This window comes from Macrotis lagotis, chromosome 2 (genome assembly GCF_037893015.1).
Source record: "Macrotis lagotis isolate mMagLag1 chromosome 2, bilby.v1.9.chrom.fasta, whole genome shotgun sequence".
In the NCBI taxonomy this organism is placed as follows: Eukaryota; Metazoa; Chordata; class Mammalia; order Peramelemorphia; family Peramelidae; genus Macrotis; species Macrotis lagotis.
Genome location: NC_133659.1, coordinates 314,715,910 through 314,740,501, shown reverse-complemented (window position 1 = coordinate 314,740,501; position 24,592 = coordinate 314,715,910). Strand labels below are relative to the sequence as shown.

Here is a 24,592-nt window from a genome sequence, read left to right as displayed (position 1 = left end):
ACAATATCACTCTGTAATTCCATGGCAACACATCCTTGAAAGTGGACCTGGCCCAATGTCCAAGGACAAAGTGACTACATATTCTATGATAAGTAAAATGTTGAAATTACCTTTAGTTTTCCTGGAGTCAGTTCCTCTTTGCTCTTAGTCAAATTAATAATTGTTCCAATATCATCCTTTCCAGATTCTTTTATGTGGGGAAACATGAGATTTTGGAAAGAAAAACACAAAGTTCAACATTTTAATTATTAGAACAATGAAAACAAAAATGTCTTAAGTCTTGCATTCTTAGTTTGTGGGGGGAGGAGAGTCTGTGAACTTGTTTATAAGTGGATTTTTTAATATCTGGATAATAGCATTTCAATATAATTGATTGCTTTGTAATTTACATATACATATTATATATATATATATATATGAAATTTAAAAACATTATTCTGAGGAATGGCTAAAGTGTCAAAGGAATCTATGACCTAAATAAGATTGAGAACCTCTGCTCTAAAGTGTAATATCAACTGATCTCTCAAAAGCCCCATGTTCACATATTATGAACCCAAGTTTTATAATAATAATAATGATGATGATGATAATGATAAATATTATTGTTCTTTAGTAATTTTTCAGTTGTGTATGACTCTTGTTGACTCCCTTTTGGGTTTTCTTGGCAAAGATATTGGGGTGGTTTGCCATTTCCTTTTCCATCTCATTTTACTGATGAGGAAACTGAGGCAAACGGGGTTAAGAGACTTGCCCTTGATTCTACCTCCATAACATTTTCTCCCTTTACAAGGCCCCATCTTCCTTCAGATGACAACTTTCTGAAGCAGCTACTATAGGTAGCCTTATCTGCATTTCACAGAGGAAAAATTAAGGCTCATTGGTACAGTCACCTGCCAATGGTCAGATAGCCAGTAAAACGTCAGGAGCCAGATCTCTACCCCAGTTTCTCAGGACATTAAGTCCAAAACACTGCCTAATCCCTCTGATGTCTACTACTTGTGTCTACTTATGTGCCTCATTAAATAATTAGGTAATTTGTCCTTAGGTATTCTTTAATCGACATTTACAATATCCATCTTGAGGCAGTCAGGATGCATATTATTATCTGGTGTGATTACCAACTGGAAACACACAGCCAAAAGCATGTAGCCAGGACTGTGTTCTATGCTATTTGGGGACTTGGTAAGATCACATCCATTTGCCACTGTACTCAGAGCTATGTGCATCTCTCAGGAAGCAGGAAAACCCAGGACTTCAAACATGGTGTGGTGACTGAGGTTTTAACCAAAGGTGATGAAATTTAGAACATTTAATTCAAATTTATTTTTATAGAATGCATTGTATATGTGTTTCAAGTAAAATAATAATAATAAAAGTAGTAATAATAGTAGTTAATAGGAGAAATATCAGGAGTAGTAGCTTATTGTAGTGATAGTAAGTAATTGTAGTAGTAGTAGTAGTAGTAGGAGTTAGTAGCAGCTTACATTTATATAGTGCTTTGACAAATATTATCTCATTTTATCCTCACAATGAACCTAGGAGGTAAGTGACATATTCCTTTCTATTTTACATAGGAGGAAACTGAGGCAGAAAGCTGATAAATGATCCTTGCCCAGGGTAACAGAGCTAGCAAGCATCTGAGGCTGCTCAGAGATCAGTCTGCAGCAGCTCTGCTCACAAGTCTCTACCTATCCTACAACTACTCATCAAAGTGAATTTCCTAAAACATAGATCTGACAATGTCCCTTTCCTACTCAACAAATTCTAGTTGCTCCCCTCCAACTCCAGGATCAAATAGAAAATCTTCTGTTTGCTAATAAAAGCTCTTCATAACCCCCCCCCTCACTACCAGCATTACTGCCACCTCTCCAGTCTTCCTATGACTTAGACCCTAAGACACATTCTTTATGCCAGTGATACTAGCCTCCTTGTTGCTCCATGAAACATATTCTCTACTTCTCCTTGCTCTGGACCCTTTCTATGGTGTCCTCCATGCCCACAATTCATTCTCTCTCTCTCTCTCTCTCTCTCTCTCTCTCTCTCTCTCTCTCTCTCTCTCTCTCTCTCTCTCTCCCCTTGCCTTTGCTTCCTGGCTTCCTTCAAGTCCTATTTAAAAATCGTATCTTCTTGGAAGCCTTTCCTAACTCATCCTAATTCTGCTGCTTGCCCTCTTCCACTGATTTCCTTTTTATTTGGTATCTAGCTTGTTTGTGCATAAGCAACTTGGGGGGGGGGCAAGGATTGTCTTTTGTCTTTCTTTGCATCCCTGACACTTAACATGTTTTTGGACTGATTTGAGGTTGGATTCAAGCCAAGCTCCTCTGATTCCCAGTCTGATGAGCCACCTTGATGCTTTGAGGACAATGTCTTATTTTTCTTTCTCTGTATCCCCAGCACCTGCTATGAGTAGATAAAGCACAAGAATTGCCCATCATGTAGATTCCAGCCATCCAAGAAGGATGGCCATTACAAAAAGTAGCATCAACTCTAGACATGGGTCTTTGTGCCTACTGGCTCAGTAACTCTCCTAGATTGAAACTCATACCAATAGAGTTTTTCCCCTTTAGTGACCTGAAACTGGTGAGGTCTTTCTCAACACTCTAGGTCTTCATTTGGGGGAAAAGGGGAATAGGCTTGACAAGAGAACCTGCAAAGGAGAGCCTGCTGCCACTCCACCCCATCTCCCCTGAGTCATTACATTCAAGTATGTTAGCTAATACTCACTGTCTTCTACCTCTGACCAGCTTTTTGGTTTTAGGGGGGAAGTCAACCTGAGATATGGAGCACTAAACCCTAAATTATCTCCTCTTGGTTTCTTCCCAAAATAACATCCAAGGTATTTTTCCTAATCATAAAATACAACCATACTCTTAATGTGTAATACTTTCTCAATGGAGATAAGGTATTAGATGAAACAGTGTTGGAGAGAAGAATTAGTTCCATAGAAAGTTTATTACACAATGGCAACAACACACCAGTGTTTGTTTATATACCATGGTTAAGTTTTTCACTTTTGAGGCAAAAAAAAGAAAACAGCTTTAGTTTACCTGGTATCACTAGATGTGCCTTCATAAGAAATCTTTTCAAATTCTATCTTCCATTTAAACAATTTCATTTTAAAACCAAGTATTTCCTGTCTTCCCCCCCTTTATAATTAAAGTTCATTCTGCAATGTATTAGGTAATATTCTACACAAATTCACATTTTTAGTATAAACTGAAAATAGTTGCTGATTGCTATAGAGATCTACAAAGTTCAATAAATGAAAACCAGATAATAGTCACTATATTATAGTAAAACCTCACTAATTTGAACTAATTGGCCAATCTGACTTGGTAAGAAGTCTAAATTATAGACTATTTGAAAAGAAGAACAGTTTTATTATTTTCAATAATGTGCTATGTCTAAGCTAATAAAATCTTCTAAAAGATATTTTATTAAGGACTAGATAAGAATATTTTCAAATTAGCATATCAATTTTAAATAGATGGAGCCTTCCAAAGCACAACAGTTTCTTCTCCTGAGTGGTTTCAAATATTCTCCTGTTATTTTGTTTTCCCAATTGACTTTGGAATCACTGAAAACACTGTAATTTCCCAAATGTCACTGAGCCTGCTCTACTGATCTCATCTAATGCCCCACCCAACTCACCATCCTTGCTGAACATTTGTCTGAGAATCACATTGACTTACACAGAATGTGGTAGGAAAAAATGGTCTAAGGAGCCAGTTCAGACCCAGGCTTGAATCTCACCTCTGATATTTTCTAGCTCTGTCAGCCTTAACTAGACCCTACATATTTTTTAATGCACTTTTTCTTTTTTTTTTTTCAGTTTTTGCAAGGCAATGGGGTAAGTGACTTGTCCAAGGTCCAGACTGATGTCCAAGGTCACACAGGCAATTATTAAGTATCTGAGGCTGGATTTGAATTCAGGTCCTCCTGAGTTCAGGGCTAGTGCTCAATCTACTGTGTCACATAGCTGTTTCTCACCCCTACGTATTATTTTTTTTTAGTTTTTGCAAGGCAGTGGGGTTAAGAGGCTTGCCCAAGGCCACACAGCTAGGTAATTATTAAGTGTCTGAGACCGGATGTGAACCCAGGTACTCCTGAATCCAGGGTCGGTACTTTATCCACTGCACCACCTAGCAACCCTACCCCTACATATTTCTAAGCCAGTTTCCTCATCTGCAAAATGGGAATAACAATACTATATAATAAGTACCTACCTCAGAGGAATATTGTGAAAGTGAAATGAGATACTATGAATATTCAAGTACTGTCTACACACCACTTCTTACTATTATTGCTGATGGGTAGATGTCACAGACTTCCCATCAAAGGTCATCTCAGAACCCTAAAGTGTCTAGACTCAAAAGTCAAGACAGAAATACAAATTATGGTAGGGAACTTATAGTATATCATCCCTGCTGGCAAAAGGAGACAGACGTGCAACTGGACAAGGAAATGTGCCTATCCTGAAGCAAGGGTGATGGGCAACGGGTGATGGTCAATGGGGTGGCATGTGTGCCCACATAATGTTAGGGAACTTAGAGAGAAGTATTCTCTTCTAAAGGGAATAAGAGGAAAGGAAGAGAAGGGGAGAAGTTGGAAAGATTTGGATAGATTGAAGACTTCAGTGAATGAATCTGTACAGATGATTTCAGAGGCCTATTGGACAAATATGTTTCATCTCCTTAAGTAGTTCTCTTCTTCACTGATAGGAAGGGAAGGAAGGAAGGAAGGAAGGAAGGAAGTGAGGGAGGAAGGAATGGAAGAAGGAAGGAAGGGAGGAAGGAAAGGAGGGAGGGAGGAAGGGAGAGAGGGACGGAGGAAGGTATATTGGGCAGGATAAGGGAGAGGAAGAAAAGGGAAAAAATGAGAAGGAAAGAAGAGAAAAGACAAGAGGGAAGGGGGGGAAGGGGAGAAAGGGAAAAAAAGAGAAGAAAATGAATGCATGAATATCAAAATTAGGCATTGAGGTTACTAATAAAAAAACAAGACAATCCCAGCTCTCCAGAAGTTTTCAATCTAATGAGAGACCACACCTGGAGGAGGTTTGGGTTTAGCAGTGAGTCAGTTGAAAAGGCCTCCGGAGCCTTAGGTTGCACATTTTGAACCCTCTGACAGTGCAGAGTAAACTTCAACCCAACCTCTGTCCAAATTCTAATTTAGAAAATTAGACATTCTAAATTATCCATGTGTGAATTCATGAAATGTTGCTATATTTAAACAAATGCAAGTCAACCAAAAATAAGGTCTCTGACCGCCTACGGTCTTAGGCTCTGCAACACTGCCTTCCAAAACCCATCCATCATTGAGTATTCATATGGGTCATATCCTCCCAGGAGGGAAAAATATATCTTTCATTTTAGAAATATAATTTTATTTACATGGATACAAAGTATGTGTCAGCTATCCTGTGTGGACAATTGTATAGAAAGTCTAATAACAGTCGTCTATTAGGTTGTTGTGAAGCCTGGGCCAAATTGATCTCAGTCCATCTTCAGTTTCATTATCTACTCTAGGCTATATTTGGAAGGATAGAAATCATTTCCTAAATGTCACTAGGGTAGCGAGATGGTGCCTTGGATAGAGGGCCCTAGCCTAGAGTCAAAAACATTTGCATTCAATTCAGGGGATGCTTATGAGTTTTTCTAGCTGTCTAACCCTGGGTGAGTCATTATACCTCCTTTTGCCTCAGTTTCCTCAACTGTCCACTCGGAATAGTGATAGTGATTTAGTAGAGTTAACCTTCATGGTTGTTGTGAGGACCAAATGAGATAATATTTGCAAAGCCCTCTGCACAATGATCAGGATACAGGGGATATTATATAAATGTTATTATTATTAGAATACCTAAGGTCACAAATTTAGAACTAGAAAGGACCATAGAGGTCATTTAGTCCTAGTCAGATGATGAATGTAGTGAGTGACATAGCTAAGATTAGAATCCAGTTCCTTCATCTCCAGATCCACCCTTCTTAACACTGCTCACTGACCAAAATGGAGCATCATTTCCTTCCAGTGGGAATAGCAGGGACTTGTCCCTGACCTCCACACTGCTATCCACCAAAGAGATGATGCAATGGAGAGAGAGGGACAGAAATCACTCCAAACGTACTTTATCTTTACAGGTTGAGTAACAGCCCACCATCTGGGATTACCTTTGTTGGACAGAGTCTGGGTTGAGCCCAGCAGAGGAAAATCCAAGAAGAATGGTTTCACTTCATTTTCGGGCAGGCAATTTATTGTAGCTGCCAGACTGATGAGAAAGTGCATTTTGACCAAAGTAAACTTAGAGATGAAAGCTGGATGACACATCAAAATGACATTTCCAGGGATGGCTTGATTCAATAAATCTTCCAGGGCCTACAAAAGGGATCATGAACAAGAATGAGTAAAGTGTCCCTGAATATAGGACAGAAGAAATATCATTCTATGCCCCTCTCTAGAACTGTTCTGGCTATCAAAGACCATCCAGGGCCTACAAGGAGAAAATAGGAAACATATTTTGCCAATAACATGTACAATCACCAAAGGGATGCAAGGACTTCACTTCTTCATTTTTTAATTTTTATGACCTTCATCCCTACTCTAGCTCAGTCCTTCCCAGGATTATCATCTCTTGAAAGTCCCCACAACACTTGATCTCTCTCACCAAGGTCAAGAACACTGAAATTCCCTTCTTAGATCACAATCTCTTGTCCTTTTAGCTTTCCCACCAATTTACTCCTCCTAAACCTGGTCCTCATCTTATATGGCACCTCAGTTTCTCTGTTTTCTCTGTTCATCTTCCTGATACCTTTTTTTATTTGTTTTGGTTTATTTTATGTTTTTGCAAGGCTTTGGGGTTGAGTGACTTGCCCAGTGTCACACAGCTAGGTAATTAAGTGTCTGAGGGCACATTTGAACTCAGGTCCTCCTGACTCTAGGGCATGGAGGCTTTATCCACTGTTCCACCTAGCTGCCCCCTGATGTCTTTCCCTTCATAGCCTGACCCCATCCATAGGCTTTTTGTATGTCCAAAGCTTAATCTATTCTACATTTTCTAAGTGTCTACTGAAACAAATTGGACCCAAATGCATGGAAATGAGTTGAATTCAGAACTGACCAAGAGGAGTTGGAGGAGTATAGAGGGCATGCTCTTCTGTCTGCCCATGTGAAGCAAGTCAGAGAAGCTGGCAGGGCTAGAAACCTTACCAGAAGAGTTCTGACCCCTTTGGGGGTCATACTTCATCAGACTTTGGCAGAGGCTGGTGAACCTTCCAGGCCACTTCACAGAATCATCATTGTTGCCCTCATTCATAAGTGAAGGGAATGATAAATTTCCCTCAGAGGTTAGTGAAAATAAAGATAAATATTTTTCATTTGCTCTCTAAATTCATAGGTACTCTGCATGCCCCACACACATTTCCCCAACAGAATCCACAGATTAAAAATCTCTGCCCTAGTTAATGTTTGGATCATCTTTATGATGTCTTTAACATAGGGTCATCATACTCTTCTCTAATGCCTCATAAGGAGGGTACATGCCAACTAATACTAAATTAAATATACCTCTGCCTCTACTCTTCTAGCTGAAAACTGGCTAGGAAAATGGAACCACTGGGCTAATTGTCTAAGAAAATAAGCATTCAGAGTCATTCCAGAAGATTGGGGTAAGGTGAAGTAGAAATACCAAAAATCAAGATTTCTGGGCCTCGAGTCCCCCTTCTTGCCATCTCCAAAGGCTACATCCCCTCATCCAGCAGTCAGAGAGACCCCAAAGGGATTCTCAAGTATGTTTTCCCAGCATTCAAATCTATGATATTGTTAACTCATTTTGGACAATGGTCCAAAACCAAGTTTCAGCAAATAGAGTACATTTTTTTAGAACTTTGATATAATCAGCAATGATAATTATATACAAACACTTAAGGATCAACAGAAGATTACTGAGTAATATTCTTTAATGTTACTTTCCTTCAATACCGGAAAAAAGTGTTATCTAAAGGGTATTAAACAGTCCCCAAAATAGTATTTTAATTAGTTAACGAATGAGTTCATTACTTTGCCATTTTCATATTCTATTAAAAGAAAAAGATCTGAGTGACATTTCCTTTATACATAAAATTATTCCTACAGGAGAAAGCAGGAAGAAATGGAAAAGATGACCTGACATTTCTTTCTGAAAGGAAACAAATACTCTCAAGTTTTCTGAGGTCTCGGAACCTTGAATGAAATACAAATGTGTGATTACATCCACCTAATGGCAGCCCTTTCAGTGAAGGCTCCTTACAGGAAACTCAAGATCTATTTCACATTCTAATGCCAAGGGGAAAAAAATGAGGCACCTGAAAATGAAGACTTCGAAATGAAAGTGAGCAATAAAGGAGGCGATTCATGAAGCTGCTTTTATTCAGAGGAAAGTACATTTCTCGCACAAGTTATATGACATGGAAATCACTCATAAGTGAATTTGAAAAGAAAGGCTTTTCAAAACTCTTTAAGAAAAGTAAAGAACTTTTTAAACAAGGGAATGGAGCCCTGGAATGATCTAGATAGGTGTCCATATTATTTGGGGGCATTTTCCATAGCAAAACAGCATGCCTATTTCATCCCCTATGACTGTCTGTCTATCCATATTCATCAAACAGGCCCATTGGGCTGAATATCTTTCTAGATATGGGAACAACTCATCTTTGCTAAGAATGGGTCCTTCCATGACAGACTGAAGTTGCTATTACTGAATATTACTGAAATGGAGCTCATCCATTCTTATTCATGTTGATGGAGGGTCCAAGAATGACACCAAAGTATTCACCCCCAAACTTATTGGATTCTTTTAGCCAGCATTAAGAATTACTAAATGGATGGAGTGGGACCAAGAAATTTCATAGAAGTGCAAGAATTCTCTTATCATAATGCTTGATTAAAAGACCAAAAAAAATCCCAAATAACCCTGTGGAAGGCTGTCTTCTCAGAACTGGAATGAAGGTTAAGAGAAGAAAAGCAGGAAGGAAACAAAGGCTTGATGGTCAGGAATTTCTAATGGCAAAAAGCTTTAGCATCAGAGTAATTGAGAATGTCTGATGAACATGCAATATGAATTTTAATGAAAATATATTTAGGCACAATGTGATAAATGTAGACATATGTGTGTGTGTGTACAACCATATATACATGTGTATATATGTGGGTCAAATCAATAGGTATTTATATATCTATTATCTATCTCTATCTCTCTATATCTATATCTGTCTATATCTGACCAAAAAAAAGAAAAAACTCCAAAATCAAACCAAACCAAAACCTGAACAACTTCCCACTCTCTAGGAATTCTAACAACTATACACAAAAGATATGCACAGGATAAAGGGAAGGAAACAATAGAGAGAGGGGACTCAACTCTCCAAGTTCAGAAAAGATTCTTGAAAAAAGTATAACTTTAGAGACAGAGATAGAGAAGGAGACAACCTTAGGAATGGGTAATAGCCAGTGAAAATGGCCAGAGTCAAGATTTGGAGTTTGTTTCCACAACTGGAAAACTGGGGATAGGAACTGACATTTGGCCCCAGATAGCCTCATATGGATTTAATAACCATCTCTAGATTGGTGAGTCTCAAATCTGCTTTTCCTGTCCCCATCACTCTGCTGCATCTACAGCAACCTTTCAGATATCTTGTCCAGTAGACATCTTAAACTTAGCATGTCTAAAACCAAAATCATTTTATTTTGTCCTAAATCCTCCCCAATCCCATCATCATTATTGCTATTGAAGGGATTATCCTCCCAGCCACCTAGGCTGGAAACCTGAGATACTCTGGACTCTTCACTCTTGCTCACCTCCTCACCTCAGCCCCAATCTCACTCACCCTTAATATTCAACTGATTGCCAAGTTCTCTTGATTTTCCTTGCTACATCTCTAGAGTATATCCCCTTCTTTCCTCTGATACTGACAGTGCCCTGGAGCAGGCCCTCATCACCTCAGATACCTGGACTACTGAAATTACCTCCTAGTGGATCTGCCTACCCCAAGTTTCTCCTTCTATCAGTCATCATAGTGATTTTCCTAAAGGGATTATTTCACTTCTCTATTCAATACCCTCCAAGGGCCCCCTACTGTCTCCAGGAAAAACACAAAATGCTCTCTTTGGCATTCAAAGCCCTTCCTACCTTAGCCCCCCTCCTCCCTTTCCAGTTTTCTTACCTCTTATCCCACAAAATATCCTCTTTGATCCAGTGAGTCTGGCCTCCTGGCTATCCCACAAGCAAGATTTTCCATCTCTGACTTCTGGGCATTTTCTCTAGCTTCCCCTAAACCTGGTCTCCCTCCTCCATTTCAACTACTGACCTCACCTCCCTACTTTCCTTCAAGATGAGCCTCCCATCTTCTAAAGGAAACCTTTCCTAACCCCTCTTTATGCCAGAACCTCCTGTGACTTATTTCCTATTAATTCTCTATATTGCTTGTTTGTATGTATTTATTCATTGGATCTTCCATTAGATTTTAAGCTCTTTGAGGGCAGGAACTATCTTTAGCTTCTTTATATATTCCCAGACCTTAACTCAGGCTTGCCACAGATTAGGTTGACTTGCTTCCATTCTCAGCCTTTTAAGAGAAAGCACAGGGAAGTGAGAAAAGGGAACAAATTTCTACTTCAGCAAACTCTTTTCCTCAGATTCACTAGTAACCAAAAACAACAGTCATACAATAGCATATCTCTTGCCTTCTCAAAGGGTGGGGAAGGAGTTGTAAAGAGGAAATGAATTTGGAACCCAATGTTTTAATCAATGAATATTAATTGTTTAATTTAATGGGGAAATAGTTAATGAAATCAAGATAAACTTTTAAAATATAAAAATATATAATTTTTTTAAAATAATGATATACAAAAGAGTGGTTTCCTTACCTGTATATTTTCTTTAGACATACAAGGTTTTTCTGCTTTAAATGGCTGAGTGATGTGCTAGCAAACACAAAATCAGAATTAGTATGAGGACTTTTTTAGAGTTGACAGAGTGAATTTAATTGAGAATTGCTATAGCAATGTGTTCAGTAACTTTGAAAGTTGGCCCAGGTGTCTCTTGCAAACTCTGTACCATTATTGGTGATGGTGTGATGAGTAAGAAGAATCCCTCCCTCCCAGGAAGGTAAACATTTTTTTTAGCTCCAAGAAGCTTTTCTTCTCAGAGAACCAGTTAACTTAAGGAGAAAACTTCTACAATACTGACCAAGAGTCAAGAAAAGCATAGGAGATTGCTGCTTATGGGCAATTCCAAGTATTGGAGCTATAAAGTGCAAGACTAGGGACACCAAATTTTCAAGGTAGTAAGATATTGATTCAGAAGTGAATCCAATACCCCCTTTTCCAAGGAAACTGAGTTACATAATAATTCAATGACTTATCCAAGGTCACACAGTTAACTATAAATCAAATCAATCCCATTTTTCCTGACTCCCAGTTCAGAAAACTACAAAATACTGGAGTTAAAAAGGAGCTCAGAAATCTACCTAAACCCATCCCTACACAAGAATCCCTTCTATGATAGACTTGATGGGAGGTCACTAGCCTTTATTTAAAGACCTCCAGTGAGGGTTGACCCACTCTCTCTTAAGTTAGTCTATTCCACATCTGAATAGTTCTAATTAGGAGCAAATTTCTCATTACCAGATCCTAAATATGTTTCTTTGTAGTTTGTACATTTGTTCCTAGGGCTGCCCAAACAGTGTAAACAGACCCCTTCTTCTGCAGACTCCTTACGTCTTCTCCAGAAGAATTATCTCTGGATCCTTGAGGACAGTGGTTCTCAAAATTTTTTGGCTTCAGGACCGCTTTACATTCTTCTAAAGTTATTGAAAACCTCAATCCTCACCCCCTCCTTCAAAGAGGTTTTATTTGTGGGCTTTATCAATCAATGTTAACTATGCTAGAAATGAAAATATCTTAGACTTATTGTGAAAATACTTGTAACCTTGCAGACACCATACAAGGCCTTTGGGGACCCCAAGGGCTCTGTGGACCATGCTTTGACAGCTACTGTTCTAGGTCATTTGCTAACCGGGCTGCTCTCCTCTGGATGTTCTCCCCTCCCTCATCAATGGCTTTCCAAAAACATAATAAATAGAACACAATCTTTCATAGAAGTTTAATTAGGTTTGAGGGATCCCTGGGTCTGGATACCATTTATCTTAAAAAAAAACCACATTATGCCATCTCTGTTTCCTTGTCTTACTCTCTCTACTAATTCATTCTTCAATCTTTGCTTAACTTGTCTGAGTCTCAGTTTATTAAATGGCAAAACAAGGTTGATACTCATTGGGTGGTGAGATGAGATGAGAATCTCTGTGGTGATACGTCACCATAAACCTTGTATAAAATATAAGTTGCTATTATTGTTTTGGCTATCACTGATGATGAATCAGAACAGAAAGAGGAGGAGGAGAAGTTCATCCTTTACTGCAAGGAACAGAACAGAAAGAGGAGAAGTTCATCCTCTACTGTGAGGATGAAATAAAATATTATTTATAAAGTGCTCTGCAAACCTTATGCTATTTTTGATGGTAGGTCAATAAATCATCTTCAAGTATAAAATATAGCATTTGACGTTTGAGAGTGGGTGAGGATCAGATACGAAATGAGGGGATCAAGGAGTGAATGAATGGTAGGAGATATGTCTTCTGTCTTGGAGGAAGGGAGAAAGCAAGTGAAGAAGACTCCAAAGCAGCAATTAGAACTGCAAGAGGAAAACCAAGACTTTATAGCATCAAGGATGTCACTTCTAGCCATGGCACAAAGAGCAAATGCTGGAACAAAGTAAAGATAAAGGAGAAAACTTTCGATTCAATATCAGGAAATGTATAGATAATTCTCTCTCGAAGAATAATTTCAGTACAATAATAATATTCAGATCAAATAAAGTTTGGAGAAAAAACCAGACAAGTTCAAATAATCAACATATTCTAATATAATCTGTAAAAGCCTTTGTGAACAATAATAATAATAATAATGATAATAGTGTTTATTTAGGGTTTTAAGGTTTAAAACTTCAATACCCGAAGATGCACATTTTGAGCTTTATTAGCCTTACTTTATAGAAGAGAAAACTGACTCTCAGAGAAGTGAGGGGATTTTCCTGGGTCACATAGCTACTGAAGAATATACAGTTCCTTGGTGGGAACCCAGACCTTTGGACTTCAGTTCCAGAGTTCACTCCATCACAAGTCAATTGATTCCTAACCATTTTCACTGACTGACAAATGTCTATTGGTCCCACTCATATTTTCATTTCCTTTTTTGTTTGCTTGTTTGTTTTGATTTTTTGCAAGGCAATGGGCTTAAGTGACTTGCCCAATATTACAAGCTAAGTATTAAATAGCAGGCTGCTTTTGAACTCAGATCCTCCAGACTCCAGGGCTGGTGCTCTATCTCCACTGCACAACCTAGCTGTCCCATTATATTTTCATTTCTTAATGTGACCCCCCCACCCCCCCACCCCCGTAGCTCATCATTCTAGAAGTCTACACTTTTCTGCTGTTTCCCAAAGCCCCGAGTAATAAAATAAAACACAAATTTATTTAAGGCAAAAGCAGCCAGGACTTCAGATTATTGGGAAAACTAAAGCCAAAAAAAAAAAAAGTAAAGAGGCAGGATACATTAATTTTCCTTGAACTCCATTTTGATTTAATTTAGACCTAGGTATATAAGAACCATTATTCATTTCTGGATCTGCTTTAAGCACTCAATTCAATTCTTGAGAACAGAATAAGAAATCCAGATAAAAATTATCTGTGAATAGACACAAAATTTGAAATAAATTGGAAAAGGTAGGAGGTATTATTTTCATTACAGAAAATGAAGAAATTAAGGATGAGAAGAGAACATACATTTCTTACACATCAAAGCAAAAAATTAGGAGAATTTAACTTTCTGAGGGGAAATTAACTTTTGATTAAGATCACTCTCTTTAAAAGAAGATTCCTAACATTTCCCAAACCTAGGTACATTTTCATAATGAAACATTTAATCATTTTTATAAAAAATATAATTGCAAGATAACAAAGCCATTAGGAAATTGATTTAGTTTTTATTTTAAACACTTCCTCTAATTTTTAAGAAGAATAACAAGAATTGGACCAAGAACAGCATTGTGCTACTATGAATATATATCTACAGATAAGCATAGGAAGACTCATAAGCTGATGAAAAATGAAGTAAGAAGAACCAAGAAAACAATACACCGTGATTACATGTAAATGGAAAGGATGATAATTGACAAAACAATTACTTAAAACTGAATGTTGTGAAATTAAAATGGCTAAGCTTAGCTCCAAGGAAGAGATATGAGAAAGGACCTCTCTTGCTTCTTTGAGGAAATGGGAAACCATGATTTTGGGATACTGCACATAATATTGGACTTTTTTTTTTTGCTGTGTTCATTCATTTTGGGGGAATTTGTTTTTGCTAAATGATTTCATTCCTCTTTATCTACTCTATGTTACAAATGATGACTCTCTGGGAGAGGAAAGGAAGAGGAATTCATAGGGAAATAAGGATAATAAAAAAACAAAAATAATCAATACACATTTATATAAAAAAATAAATATCTTTTTTATCTACTCTATCTATATCTCCCCACCAGTCCAAAGTCCTCTCCACTAGGCTACCTCACTGCCTCTATACTACATGACAGAGGCTAATGTCAAGAATACTTAGAACCAAAAAAAACATTGCTGATAGGCAGCATGGTGTTGTAGATAAGAGTTACCTTAAGATCCAAAGAGGATCCAGATTGAAGTACCTCATCTGAAACATACTGGCTATGTGACCTTGACCAAGTTGAGTACTAAGTTAAGAACATGTTAACCTGCATCGATGGGTGTTTCCTCACCTGGGAATTCCCTATATCAAGAAGCTCATAGGTCTAGCCCCTCCCCAATCCTTTGCTGATCCCTGGACAAAGACCTCACATTTAAAGTCCCTCAGTCATACCACTATCAGTCTTCAGCAAGGGAAATGTATATTGAGAAGACTGCTGAGGGTCACTTTTTTTGGGCTTATAGGTTTCAATGGCTAAAGAATATATAACCTAGTTGGCTGATCTCATCTCTCACCAAGGCTGTGATGGAAGCCTCATCAGAAAACCTAAGCTATACACCACTGGTTATACACTAATAAAGTATTGTAGCATTAGGACCTTGTAGAATACACAGTTATATAAACAACTAAAAAAGGCACACAAACTTATCCTGGGCAGTATGCATGAGGCTATTATAAGTCATGACTAATTTTCTTCAAATGAGTCAAACTGATGAAAACTGGATTATTGATGACTTTCAGTGTTCCCCATATGACCTGAAATCAGGTAGCAGTGCTTTCCTTCACCCTATTTTTCTAGTTCTTTGTTTTTGCAGCAATCAGTCAGAGGCTGCGGATGTCTTCATTAAGTCAAGGCACAATGACATCCCCTATTGCCAGTGGCTAAGCCGTCATTACAATTGTGCTACAAGTCTACGGTGGTCAAATCATATCATAGCAAATAACACTATGATTTGGGTAGGATTAATTAAAGTATAATATAAGTGAATTTGTCAATGCAGTTTTCTCTAAATTCTCATCTTTTTAAAAAAAAATCACATATAGGAAAACTTGATTGTGATTTTTCTTAGATTTTAGCAAACAAACTTTTATAGGTAAAAATATAGCTTTGACTTAGCCTTGCAGACTTACCTTAGTTTTCCCAAAAAATTTGGAACATGTAGGAATGCTATTACAGCTGATTTTTCCAGGATAAAGATTGAGAATTCCAGCATAAGCTTCAGAAAAGAATCCTAAGTCGATAAGGACCTCTATCTTTAAATAAAAGAAAAGAAAAAAATGAGGCATTGGATCTACTCACATTAAGCTATAGTGTGAGAAATGGGGTTAAATCCCTCTGAATTCAGGATTATTCTAATTAACCCAGATGATCACAGAATTTGCTGAAAACTTTAGATCCCTGAAAGTATCTGAAAACAGTTGCACAAAACCTTTGAAGCTTGGAACAGTGCACTCTCCACCCTGGAAGCAGAGGTCTACCTTAACAAAGAGTTAGGAGTCAAGTAATTGGCTGAGATAATGAGAAAACAGAAAAACAACAACATCTAAGCAAAGAAAGTTACTGTGGTGAGAAGGATCATCAAAACACACTTAAAAGAAGATAACAAAATCAAAGCTCCTACATCCAAGGGCTCCAAGAAAAATACGAATAGGTCTCAGGTCTTGGAAGAGTTCAAGAAGAATTTTGAAAATCAAGTAAGAGAGGTAAAAGAAAAATAGTGAAGAGAAATGAATGATCCAGGAAAATCATGAAAAAAGAGGCATCAGCTTGGTAAAATATACCCAAGAAAATAACATAGCATAGTTTCTAAACTGCTATATAGAATGGTTGAACCAGTTTACAACTCTACAAGCAGTATATTAATGATATCTCATTTTTTCCACATCCCCTTGTCATTTTCCTTTTATGTTCTCTTAATCAATCTAATAGGTATGAGATAGTACCTCAAAATTGTTTTAATTTTCATTTCTCAAATCATTACTGATTAGAACATTTGTTTATATGACTACAGATAGCTTTGATTGCTTCACCTGAAAACTTCATATCTTTTGATCATTTATCAATTAGGGAATGGTTCTTATTTTTATAAATTTGACTTGGTTCTCTCCACATTTGAGAAATAAGTGTTTTATCAAAGAAACTCGCATCAATTTTTTTTCCAGTTACTATTGCTAACTAATTCTCTCCATCCTTCCCCCTACCATTTATTCTTCTTTCTCACTCCTTTCACCCTGTCCCTCCTCAAAAGTGTTTCACCTCTAACTTTCCCTTCCCCAATTCACCTTCCCTTCTGTCACAACTCGTTCTAGTATCCCCTCCCCCCACACACACACTTTCATGTAGGGTAAGATGAATTTCTTTACCCAATTGAGTGTGTATGTTATTCCCTCTTTGATACAGTTCTGATGAGAATACGGTTCACTCACACCTTCTCCCCCTTCTCATCCAGTACAAAAGTTTTTTCTTGCCTCTTTTATGTGAGATACTTTATCCCATTCTACCTCTCCCTTTTCTTTTCTCCCACTACATTCCTAAATTTTTTTTGGATATCAATCCCTTTGTACTTGACTTACACCTATGCTTTCTGCCTATGTATACTCCTTTTGCCCTAATAATGAGAAAGTTTTTTGAGTTACTAGTATCATCTCCCCAAATAGGAATGTAAACAATTTAACCTTATTAAGTCCCTTATGATTTCTCTTTCCTGTTTACTTTTTATGCTTCTCTTGAAACTTGTATTGAAAGTCAAATTTTCTATTCAACTCTGATCTTTTCATCAAGAATGCTTGAAAGTCCTATATCTCACTGAATGTCCATATTTTTCCTCTGAAGGACTGTACTCAATTTTAGTGGGCAGGTGATTCTTGGTTGTAATCCTAGCTCCTTGGCACTATAGAATATCCTATTCCAAGCTTTCTGATCCTTTAATAAGAAATTGCTAAATCTTGTGCTATCCTGACTGTAGTTCCATAATATTTGAATTGTTTCTTTCTGGTTGCTTGCAATATTTTCTATTTGACCTGGCAACTCTGGAATTTGTCTATAATATTTCTGGGAGTTTTTATTTTGAGATCTCAGTTGGGAGGTGATTGGTGGATTCTTTTTCCATTTCTATTTTACTCTCTGTTTTGAGGATATCTTGAAAGATGAGGTCTAGGCTCATTTTTTGATCAAAGTTTTTAGATAGGTAGTCCAATAATTTTTAAATTATCTCTCCTGGATCTATTTTCAAAGTCAGTTGTTTTTCCAATGAGATAATTCACATTGCCTTCTATTTTTTTCATTCTTTTGGTTTTGTTTTATTGTTCCTTGATTTCTTATACAGTTATTAGTTTCCATTTGCTCAATTCTAATTTTTTGAGAAATTATTTTCATTGGTGAGCTTTTATACCTCCTTTTCCATTTGGCCAATTCTACTCTTTAAGGAATTTTTCCTTGAGTGAATTTTTGTGCCTCTTTTTCCATTTGACCTAGTCTGTTTTTTTAAGGTTTCTTTTTCTTCAGTAATTTTTTGGGTCTCCTTTAAGCTATTGCCTCATTTTTCATGATTTCCTTGTATCACTCTCATTTCCCTTTCCAATTTTTTCTCTACCTTTGTTACTGATTTTCAAAATCCTTTTTGAGCTCTTCCATAGTTTGAGATCAATTCTTAATTTTCCTGCAGTGTTTGGGTGTAGGAGCTTTGACTTTGTTATCGTCTTCTGAGTGTGTGTGTTTTATGGTCAGAATTTTTTTGTTGTTTTCTTATTGTCCCAGTCTATTACTTGAGTTTGAACTCTTTGTTAAAGTAGAGTTCTACATCCAGGGTGGAAAGCATTACTGTTCAAAGCTTCAAGGGTTTTGTGTAGCTGTTTTCAGAGATACTTCTAGGGACCTTTAAGTTTTCACCTTTTCAAAGATGGTATAATGTAAGAAGAGGTGTTTAATACTCTTGGTTTGTGCTCTGGTCTGTGAATGATCATAAGTACTCTTTTCTGCCCTAGAACTTTGATGAGGGTCACCATTCCCCTGGAGCCCCAAGCTCTGCTATACTTCTCTGTTCCTTATCCTGGAATTGCCATCCAGGATCTGAGTAGGGCCAAAGCAACAGTTCTATCAGTGCTAGCAAAGAGAGCCCTGTAGAAATCACTGTATAAGATGGAACCAATGTAAAGGCTAACAGAATGCCTTCTGTGGGGGGTGGGGGGAAGGAAGCAAGAATGGGGGAAAATTGTAAAACTCAAAATAAATATTTAAAAAGAGAGCCCTGTAATCTCCTTCTAACCTGACTGAGTCATTTGCCATGTTTCAACTGAGAGTTCTGGAAGGAACTGCTGCCACAACAGTCAGTGGTTCCCAAGGACTCCTTCTGGTTTTCTGGGGCCAGGGCTGCTCTGGCCTAACCTGTGTTGGACTGTGCTCCTTTCTCACCCAAGTGTAACAGATCTTTTCTACCAATCTTCTAAGTTGTCTTTGGCATCTGTAGGCTGAGTGATCTGGAAACAGACCCTATTGCTATTGATTCAGTGCCCCAGGCGTGTTGCTAGTTTGCTGGGGTCTCAGTTGCACTGACGGGGTCTCAATACACTGAGCTTCTCTCTCACCCTGGTGCAAGAGACCTTTCCTGCAGACCTTCTAATTTTCTGGGGTTGAACAATTGTTTCCCTCCATCTTTTTGTGGGTTCTGACACTCTAGAATTTGTGTAGAGTCATTATTTAAAGCTATTTGGAAGAGTTTGTGGGAGAGCTCAAGTGAATCCTTGCCTTCATTCTGCCATGAATTTCAATGATACTTTAAACATAAACTTTAAAAATAACAAAAAAATGTTATTTTTGTTGCTATTGTTATTTAGTAGTTTTCAGTTCTCTTTGGAATTTCAGTTGGGGTTTTCTTGGTAAAGATACAAGAGTGGTTTGTAATTTCCTTCTCACTTGACAGAGGAGGAAACTGAGGAAGAGTTAAGGGACTTGCCCAGGGTCCCACAACTAGGCAATATCTGAGGCTGTATTTGAACTCAGATCTTTCTAGCTCCAGGATCAGTACCCTATCCACTGGGCCATCTAGATGTACTTTATGATGTAATGAAATTCATAAAACCTAAGGAGCTAGATAAATATGCCTAGTAAATTTTTTACTATACTTTAAAATAATATGGAATTTCATTTTAGTCCTCTTTAAATTGCACACCAAGGAAAATTAAATTTTTTTAAATTTCAATTTAATTTTTTTGATTATATTTTAAGTTCCAAACTGTCTTCTTCCCTTCCTGGCTCTCCACCGTGCACTAGAGTCGGCCACAATTAGACAAGGTATATGAATGTTTAAAACCATAACTGTGCATATTTCTATTTATCAGTCCTTTCTCTGGAGCTGGATGGTGTTTTCATCATGGGTGCTTTGTAGTTGATTTGAATATTTATAATACATGGAATAACTTATTCATTCATAGTTATTTTTTGAACAATATTCCTGTTACTGTAATCAATGTTCTTTTAGTTGTGCTCATTTCATTCTTCATTATTTCATGCAAATCTTTCCATGTTTTTCTAAAATCAATCTACTCATCATTTCTTATAGTACAGTGCTTTTCCATCACAATTATATATCACAACCTGATTAGGCATTTCTAATTAATGGGCATTCCCCTTATTTTCACCATAAAGAGAACTTCTATAAATAATTTAGAACATAGAGGTTCTTTTCCTTTTTTCCTGATCACCTTGTAAAATAGACCTAATAGTGGTATAGCTGAATCAAAAGGTAAACAGAATTTTAATTCTTGGCACAATTTCATATTGCTCTCCAAAATGGTTGGATTAGTTTGGAATGTTGAAATTAAATGATTCATGACAAAAACCTAAAAGAAGCAATAAATTTGTTACTGAAAAATAACATATAGTCTACTTAATGTCTTAAAAGTCAATTTGCTGTTACCTTAAGGAACTTCGCATCTATGCCTTTACAAACATCTTGGCAAATGTCTGTGACAAAGTAGTGGTATAATGCAAGGAGTGGCAGAATCTACAGAAAAGGGGAAAATTAGTATTTTAGACATACATTTTATAAATAAGAGTTAATCTCTCATTTAAAAATTATTAATATTGAAATAGTGAGGAGCAATGATTCTTCCTTCTTTGTTAACTGTGATGTCTGTCATTTCTTTTTTTTTTTTTAGGTTTTTGCAAGGCAAATGGGATTAAGTGGCTTACCCAAGGTCACACAGCTAGGTAATTATTAAGTGTCTGAGGCCAGATTTGAACCCAGGTACTCCTGACTCCAGGGCCAGTGCCCTATCCACTGTGCCACCTAGCTGCCCCATGTCTGTCATTTCTGAAATGAATTGAATTGGGTAACTTTATCAAGATCTCTAAGAAGGTATATTAACTATTCCAAAGAGTCCACACTAACCAGCACAATCCTCTTAGATTGCAACATATAATAAACATAAAAATTCAACATAATCAACTGCTACTCTTTGTACTCAGGACCCCCAACTCTGAGGAAGGAAAAAAGAAGTGCATAGATTTGCTTAAGACATTTAAGCTCCATCATCCATTTCATTTTACTTCTGATTTAAAGGGCACCAAAAATGAGATAACTTAAAATGAGAATTTATCTTGTTACAGGTCTTGGAGTATCAAGCTTGGCATCTGAAGGACAAAGGGTTTGGTCTAAATGATCTCTAAATGATCTTCAAGTTCTGAACAAAATCATTAAGAAATTTGAGGCTGATTGTACCAGAAACAAATGTTGAGATGGCAGCATCCTGTCCCTATCTGTCAGCTTCCTTTTGGCCCTGGTTCCATGGTCTGTGTCTTACCCACAGTAAAAATAATGTGAGCATTAGATGGAAACACAGATCTCTGATCTTTCCATGTCTGTTAGTTCTGGGGCTGCTGACCTAGCAATAGGATCATCTAGTTTTCTTTGATTCTTCTCAGGACACTTTTTATCACAGTGGATAGAGTGCTGGTCCTTTTAGTCAGGCAGAACTGAGTTGAAATCCAACTTAGGATACTTAATAACTGTGTGACCCTTGGCAAGTCATTTAACCACAACTGCCTCCATCCCCCACTCCCCCAAAACCATAAAAAACAAAAAATTGTCTCTAGATCTCAGGGGTTTGGAGTTGGAGGCAGGGGGGCGGTCCTCTGGAATCCCTTCCCCTTCAAATGTATAATCCCATGATTTGATTTCATGCATCTTGCCAATAGCTACCTCTCTGCTACTGACAATAGTAGCTTTTTTTATTTTTAAAGAAATTAAAAACTCCTTCAAGATGACCAGGAACATATTTGGAGCCTAAGGTTAATACAAATTTTGAAAAAAATGTGGACAGTGGCACCATTTCTCCATGGCAACCATCAGAAAGAAATTAAATGTCCTTTTTTTCCCCCAAGACCCATTTTAAAGCAGACCTCTCAATTTCTCATGCATCTGAGAAAAATATCAGCTTTTCTTTAGAAATGAGCAAAATGTCTTCAAAATAAATATGCACTGATAACCAAAAGGAGTCCAGTTTTAAAAAATGCAACTAAGGAATAGTCATGTCCAGAAAGAAGCAAAAGAATAAAGACAGCTGCCAAAATATATTCTGAACAATGAATGGAGCAAAAAAATTATCATTGTTACTAATTATAATAATGATGATGATGATGATAATGATGTACATTACTTTGTGCTAAGAGCTCCCCAATGGAGCAAATGGGAAAATCCTGGTACTTTTTCCTGTTTTGATGTCAGAAAATGATAGCCATTCAATGTGTCTTTATCTTATTACCCACTGTTTGTGTTGTCATTATATCACTGGGACCCAGGGCTCAAAAAGGCATCTGAGCCAGAAGTCACCAGGGAGCCACTGTACAATCAGCAACAATAGAATTTAAATAGAGTCTGAAAGTTTACGGAACTCTTTACAAAGAGGAACTTGTTTGATTGGAGCAACAACCTTGGGAAGTAGGTTCTCGTATTATCCTCAATTGTGCAGGTGAGGAAACTGAGGTAGATTGGAATGAAGTGATTTGCCCAGAATCTGACAGCTATTAAGTGTCTGAATCCAGTGTATGATGTGGAGGAGTCAAAGTGAAGAACTAAGAGGAAGTGGGCATGAAAGAGTGATAAAAAGAAAAGGAAAGAATACAAACTAGGAAAGATGCAACAGGAAAAGGAGGAAGAGGAGTGAGTTGGTCAGCAAAGATTACAACTAAGGTACTATAGGTTCACTATGCGATTACATAAAGGAGGAAATTATACCAAAACAAACACAATCAAAAGGGGAATAGTCTTTCTGAAGAGCTCCCTTTGTGCTTACTCTGTGGGAACAGAATAAGGAAGTCCATCTGTGCTGCCTACCGACAGCTGGGGTCTGATTTGTGGAATGGACTTGATAACATCAGCATTCTAGAATCAAGCTTTAACTCTGTCATTGCCTGGCCACCTCCCCACCTCCAACCAGATGAGATGTGATTTCGCTGTAGGGCTATCTGGGACATTACGTTTCACAGTCAACCAACTCTAGCCAATTTGGGTGCTCCTAGGGGGTGGAACAGCCAAGTGATGCAAATGATGAAACTCTGGGCCTCAGCTCCGGCACCAAATACTTATAAGGTTGGATGGGCCATTGATGTGAAAGGAGTAAAAAGACAGACTCCATAAATTGGGCTCCATGTCTGAGCCCTGTGATGTTGCCTTAAATTACAGAAGGACTAACATTAGAACAGCATAGAAAACCAAATAAAAACATGCCAACAACAGCCTCTTTTGTATTTAGTGAGAATAGAGGAGGTAACCTCATGCAAGATTATTAATAACTTGAAATATAAATTAACTTAAAAGGGGCACATGGGGATTTCCATTTCATTATCATCAAAGGTTACACCAAAAAAAAGATCAAATGGGACATGAATCATTGAGAAAAGGCAAAATTGTGATACGTGACTTACAATAAGATTGTGCTGAACAGAATGGAGCTCATAACTGATGTACATTAGGCTGCTGAGGACAACAGTCACATCTGCTCTATATCGGTCACAAAAGAGATCCAGGCCTGGAAGGAGCTGGGAAATTTCATATTGCGCATACTCATGGTCATGTCTGGGATGTATTAGAGAGGTTCTAAGAAGAGCCTAGAAAGAAAAAAAAAAGAAAAGAGAAAATTGAATAGCTATCAAATATATCAGTAAAACTGGAGTAAAATAAATAAAACACGGACAGGGATGATTTTCTGATGAAAGCACTAAGGGCCATGTGGTCCTCAGGCATCAATGGCAGCAGGAGGTGCTATTAACCCAGGCAGTAGAACATGTATATTATGAAAAAAAATTTTTGATCAACACTCCCTGTCCCATTAGGCAGAAAAGAAGAAAGTCACTTTAGTGAAAGTTGTCTGATAATGATTTCACACATTTAGGGGACTCTATGATATTTTAAAACATATTATTATTGTTATTATTTTGGTTTTTGCAAGGCAATAGGGTTAAGTAACTTGACCAAGGTCACACAAATATTAAGTATCTGAAGCCGAATTTGAACTCAGGTCCTCTTGACTCCAAGGTCAGTGCTCTACCCACTGAGCTACCTAACTGCCCCCAATTTAAAAAAAATTGTTAAATTTTATTTATATTTCGGGGGGGGTAGCTAAATGGCACAGTAGATAGAGAATTGGCCCTGGAATGAGGAGGACCTGAAGTCAAATCTGGCCTCAGACACCTTAATAATTACCCAGCTGTGTGTGTGAAGCTTGGGTAAGTCACTTAACTCCATTGCCTTGCAAAAAATAAAACCCCAAAAAACAAAGAAAAAAAATTATTTTTTAAAAGTCAGGGCAGGGTGGTAGATATATCATTTGCCTTAAAGTCAGATCCTGTCTCGGGCCCTTACCGGGTGTCTAATTCTGGGCAAGCCCCTTCATTATCTCCCGGCCTTGGTTTCTTCCTCTGAAAAATGGGGATAATAACACTTCCTTCACAGAGCTGTTGTGAGAATCAAATGCAACTGTGTAAACCTTTTAGAATGCTACTGTGTGAACCTTA

The 24,592-nt window shown here is 37.5% G+C and overlaps 1 protein-coding gene across 8 annotated transcripts in view; it reads right to left on the bottom strand.

The window, feature by feature from the left end:
* The window catches only part of CFAP54 (cilia and flagella associated protein 54), a 225,198-nt gene that overhangs the window by 63,470 nt on the left and 137,136 nt on the right, over positions 1–24,592 (bottom strand). For all 8 annotated transcript variants that reach the window (XM_074226630.1, XM_074226635.1, XM_074226629.1 and 5 more), the window contains 6 exons: positions 23,504–23,686; positions 20,496–20,582; positions 15,712–15,834; positions 10,894–10,950; positions 6,165–6,369; positions 111–187 (listed from right to left, as the gene is read on the bottom strand). In XM_074226630.1, coding sequence (XP_074082731.1) covers positions 111–187; positions 6,165–6,369; positions 10,894–10,950; positions 15,712–15,834; positions 20,496–20,582; positions 23,504–23,686 — 732 coding nt within the window. The remainder of the gene's footprint in view (positions 1–110; positions 188–6,164; positions 6,370–10,893; positions 10,951–15,711; positions 15,835–20,495; positions 20,583–23,503; positions 23,687–24,592) is intronic.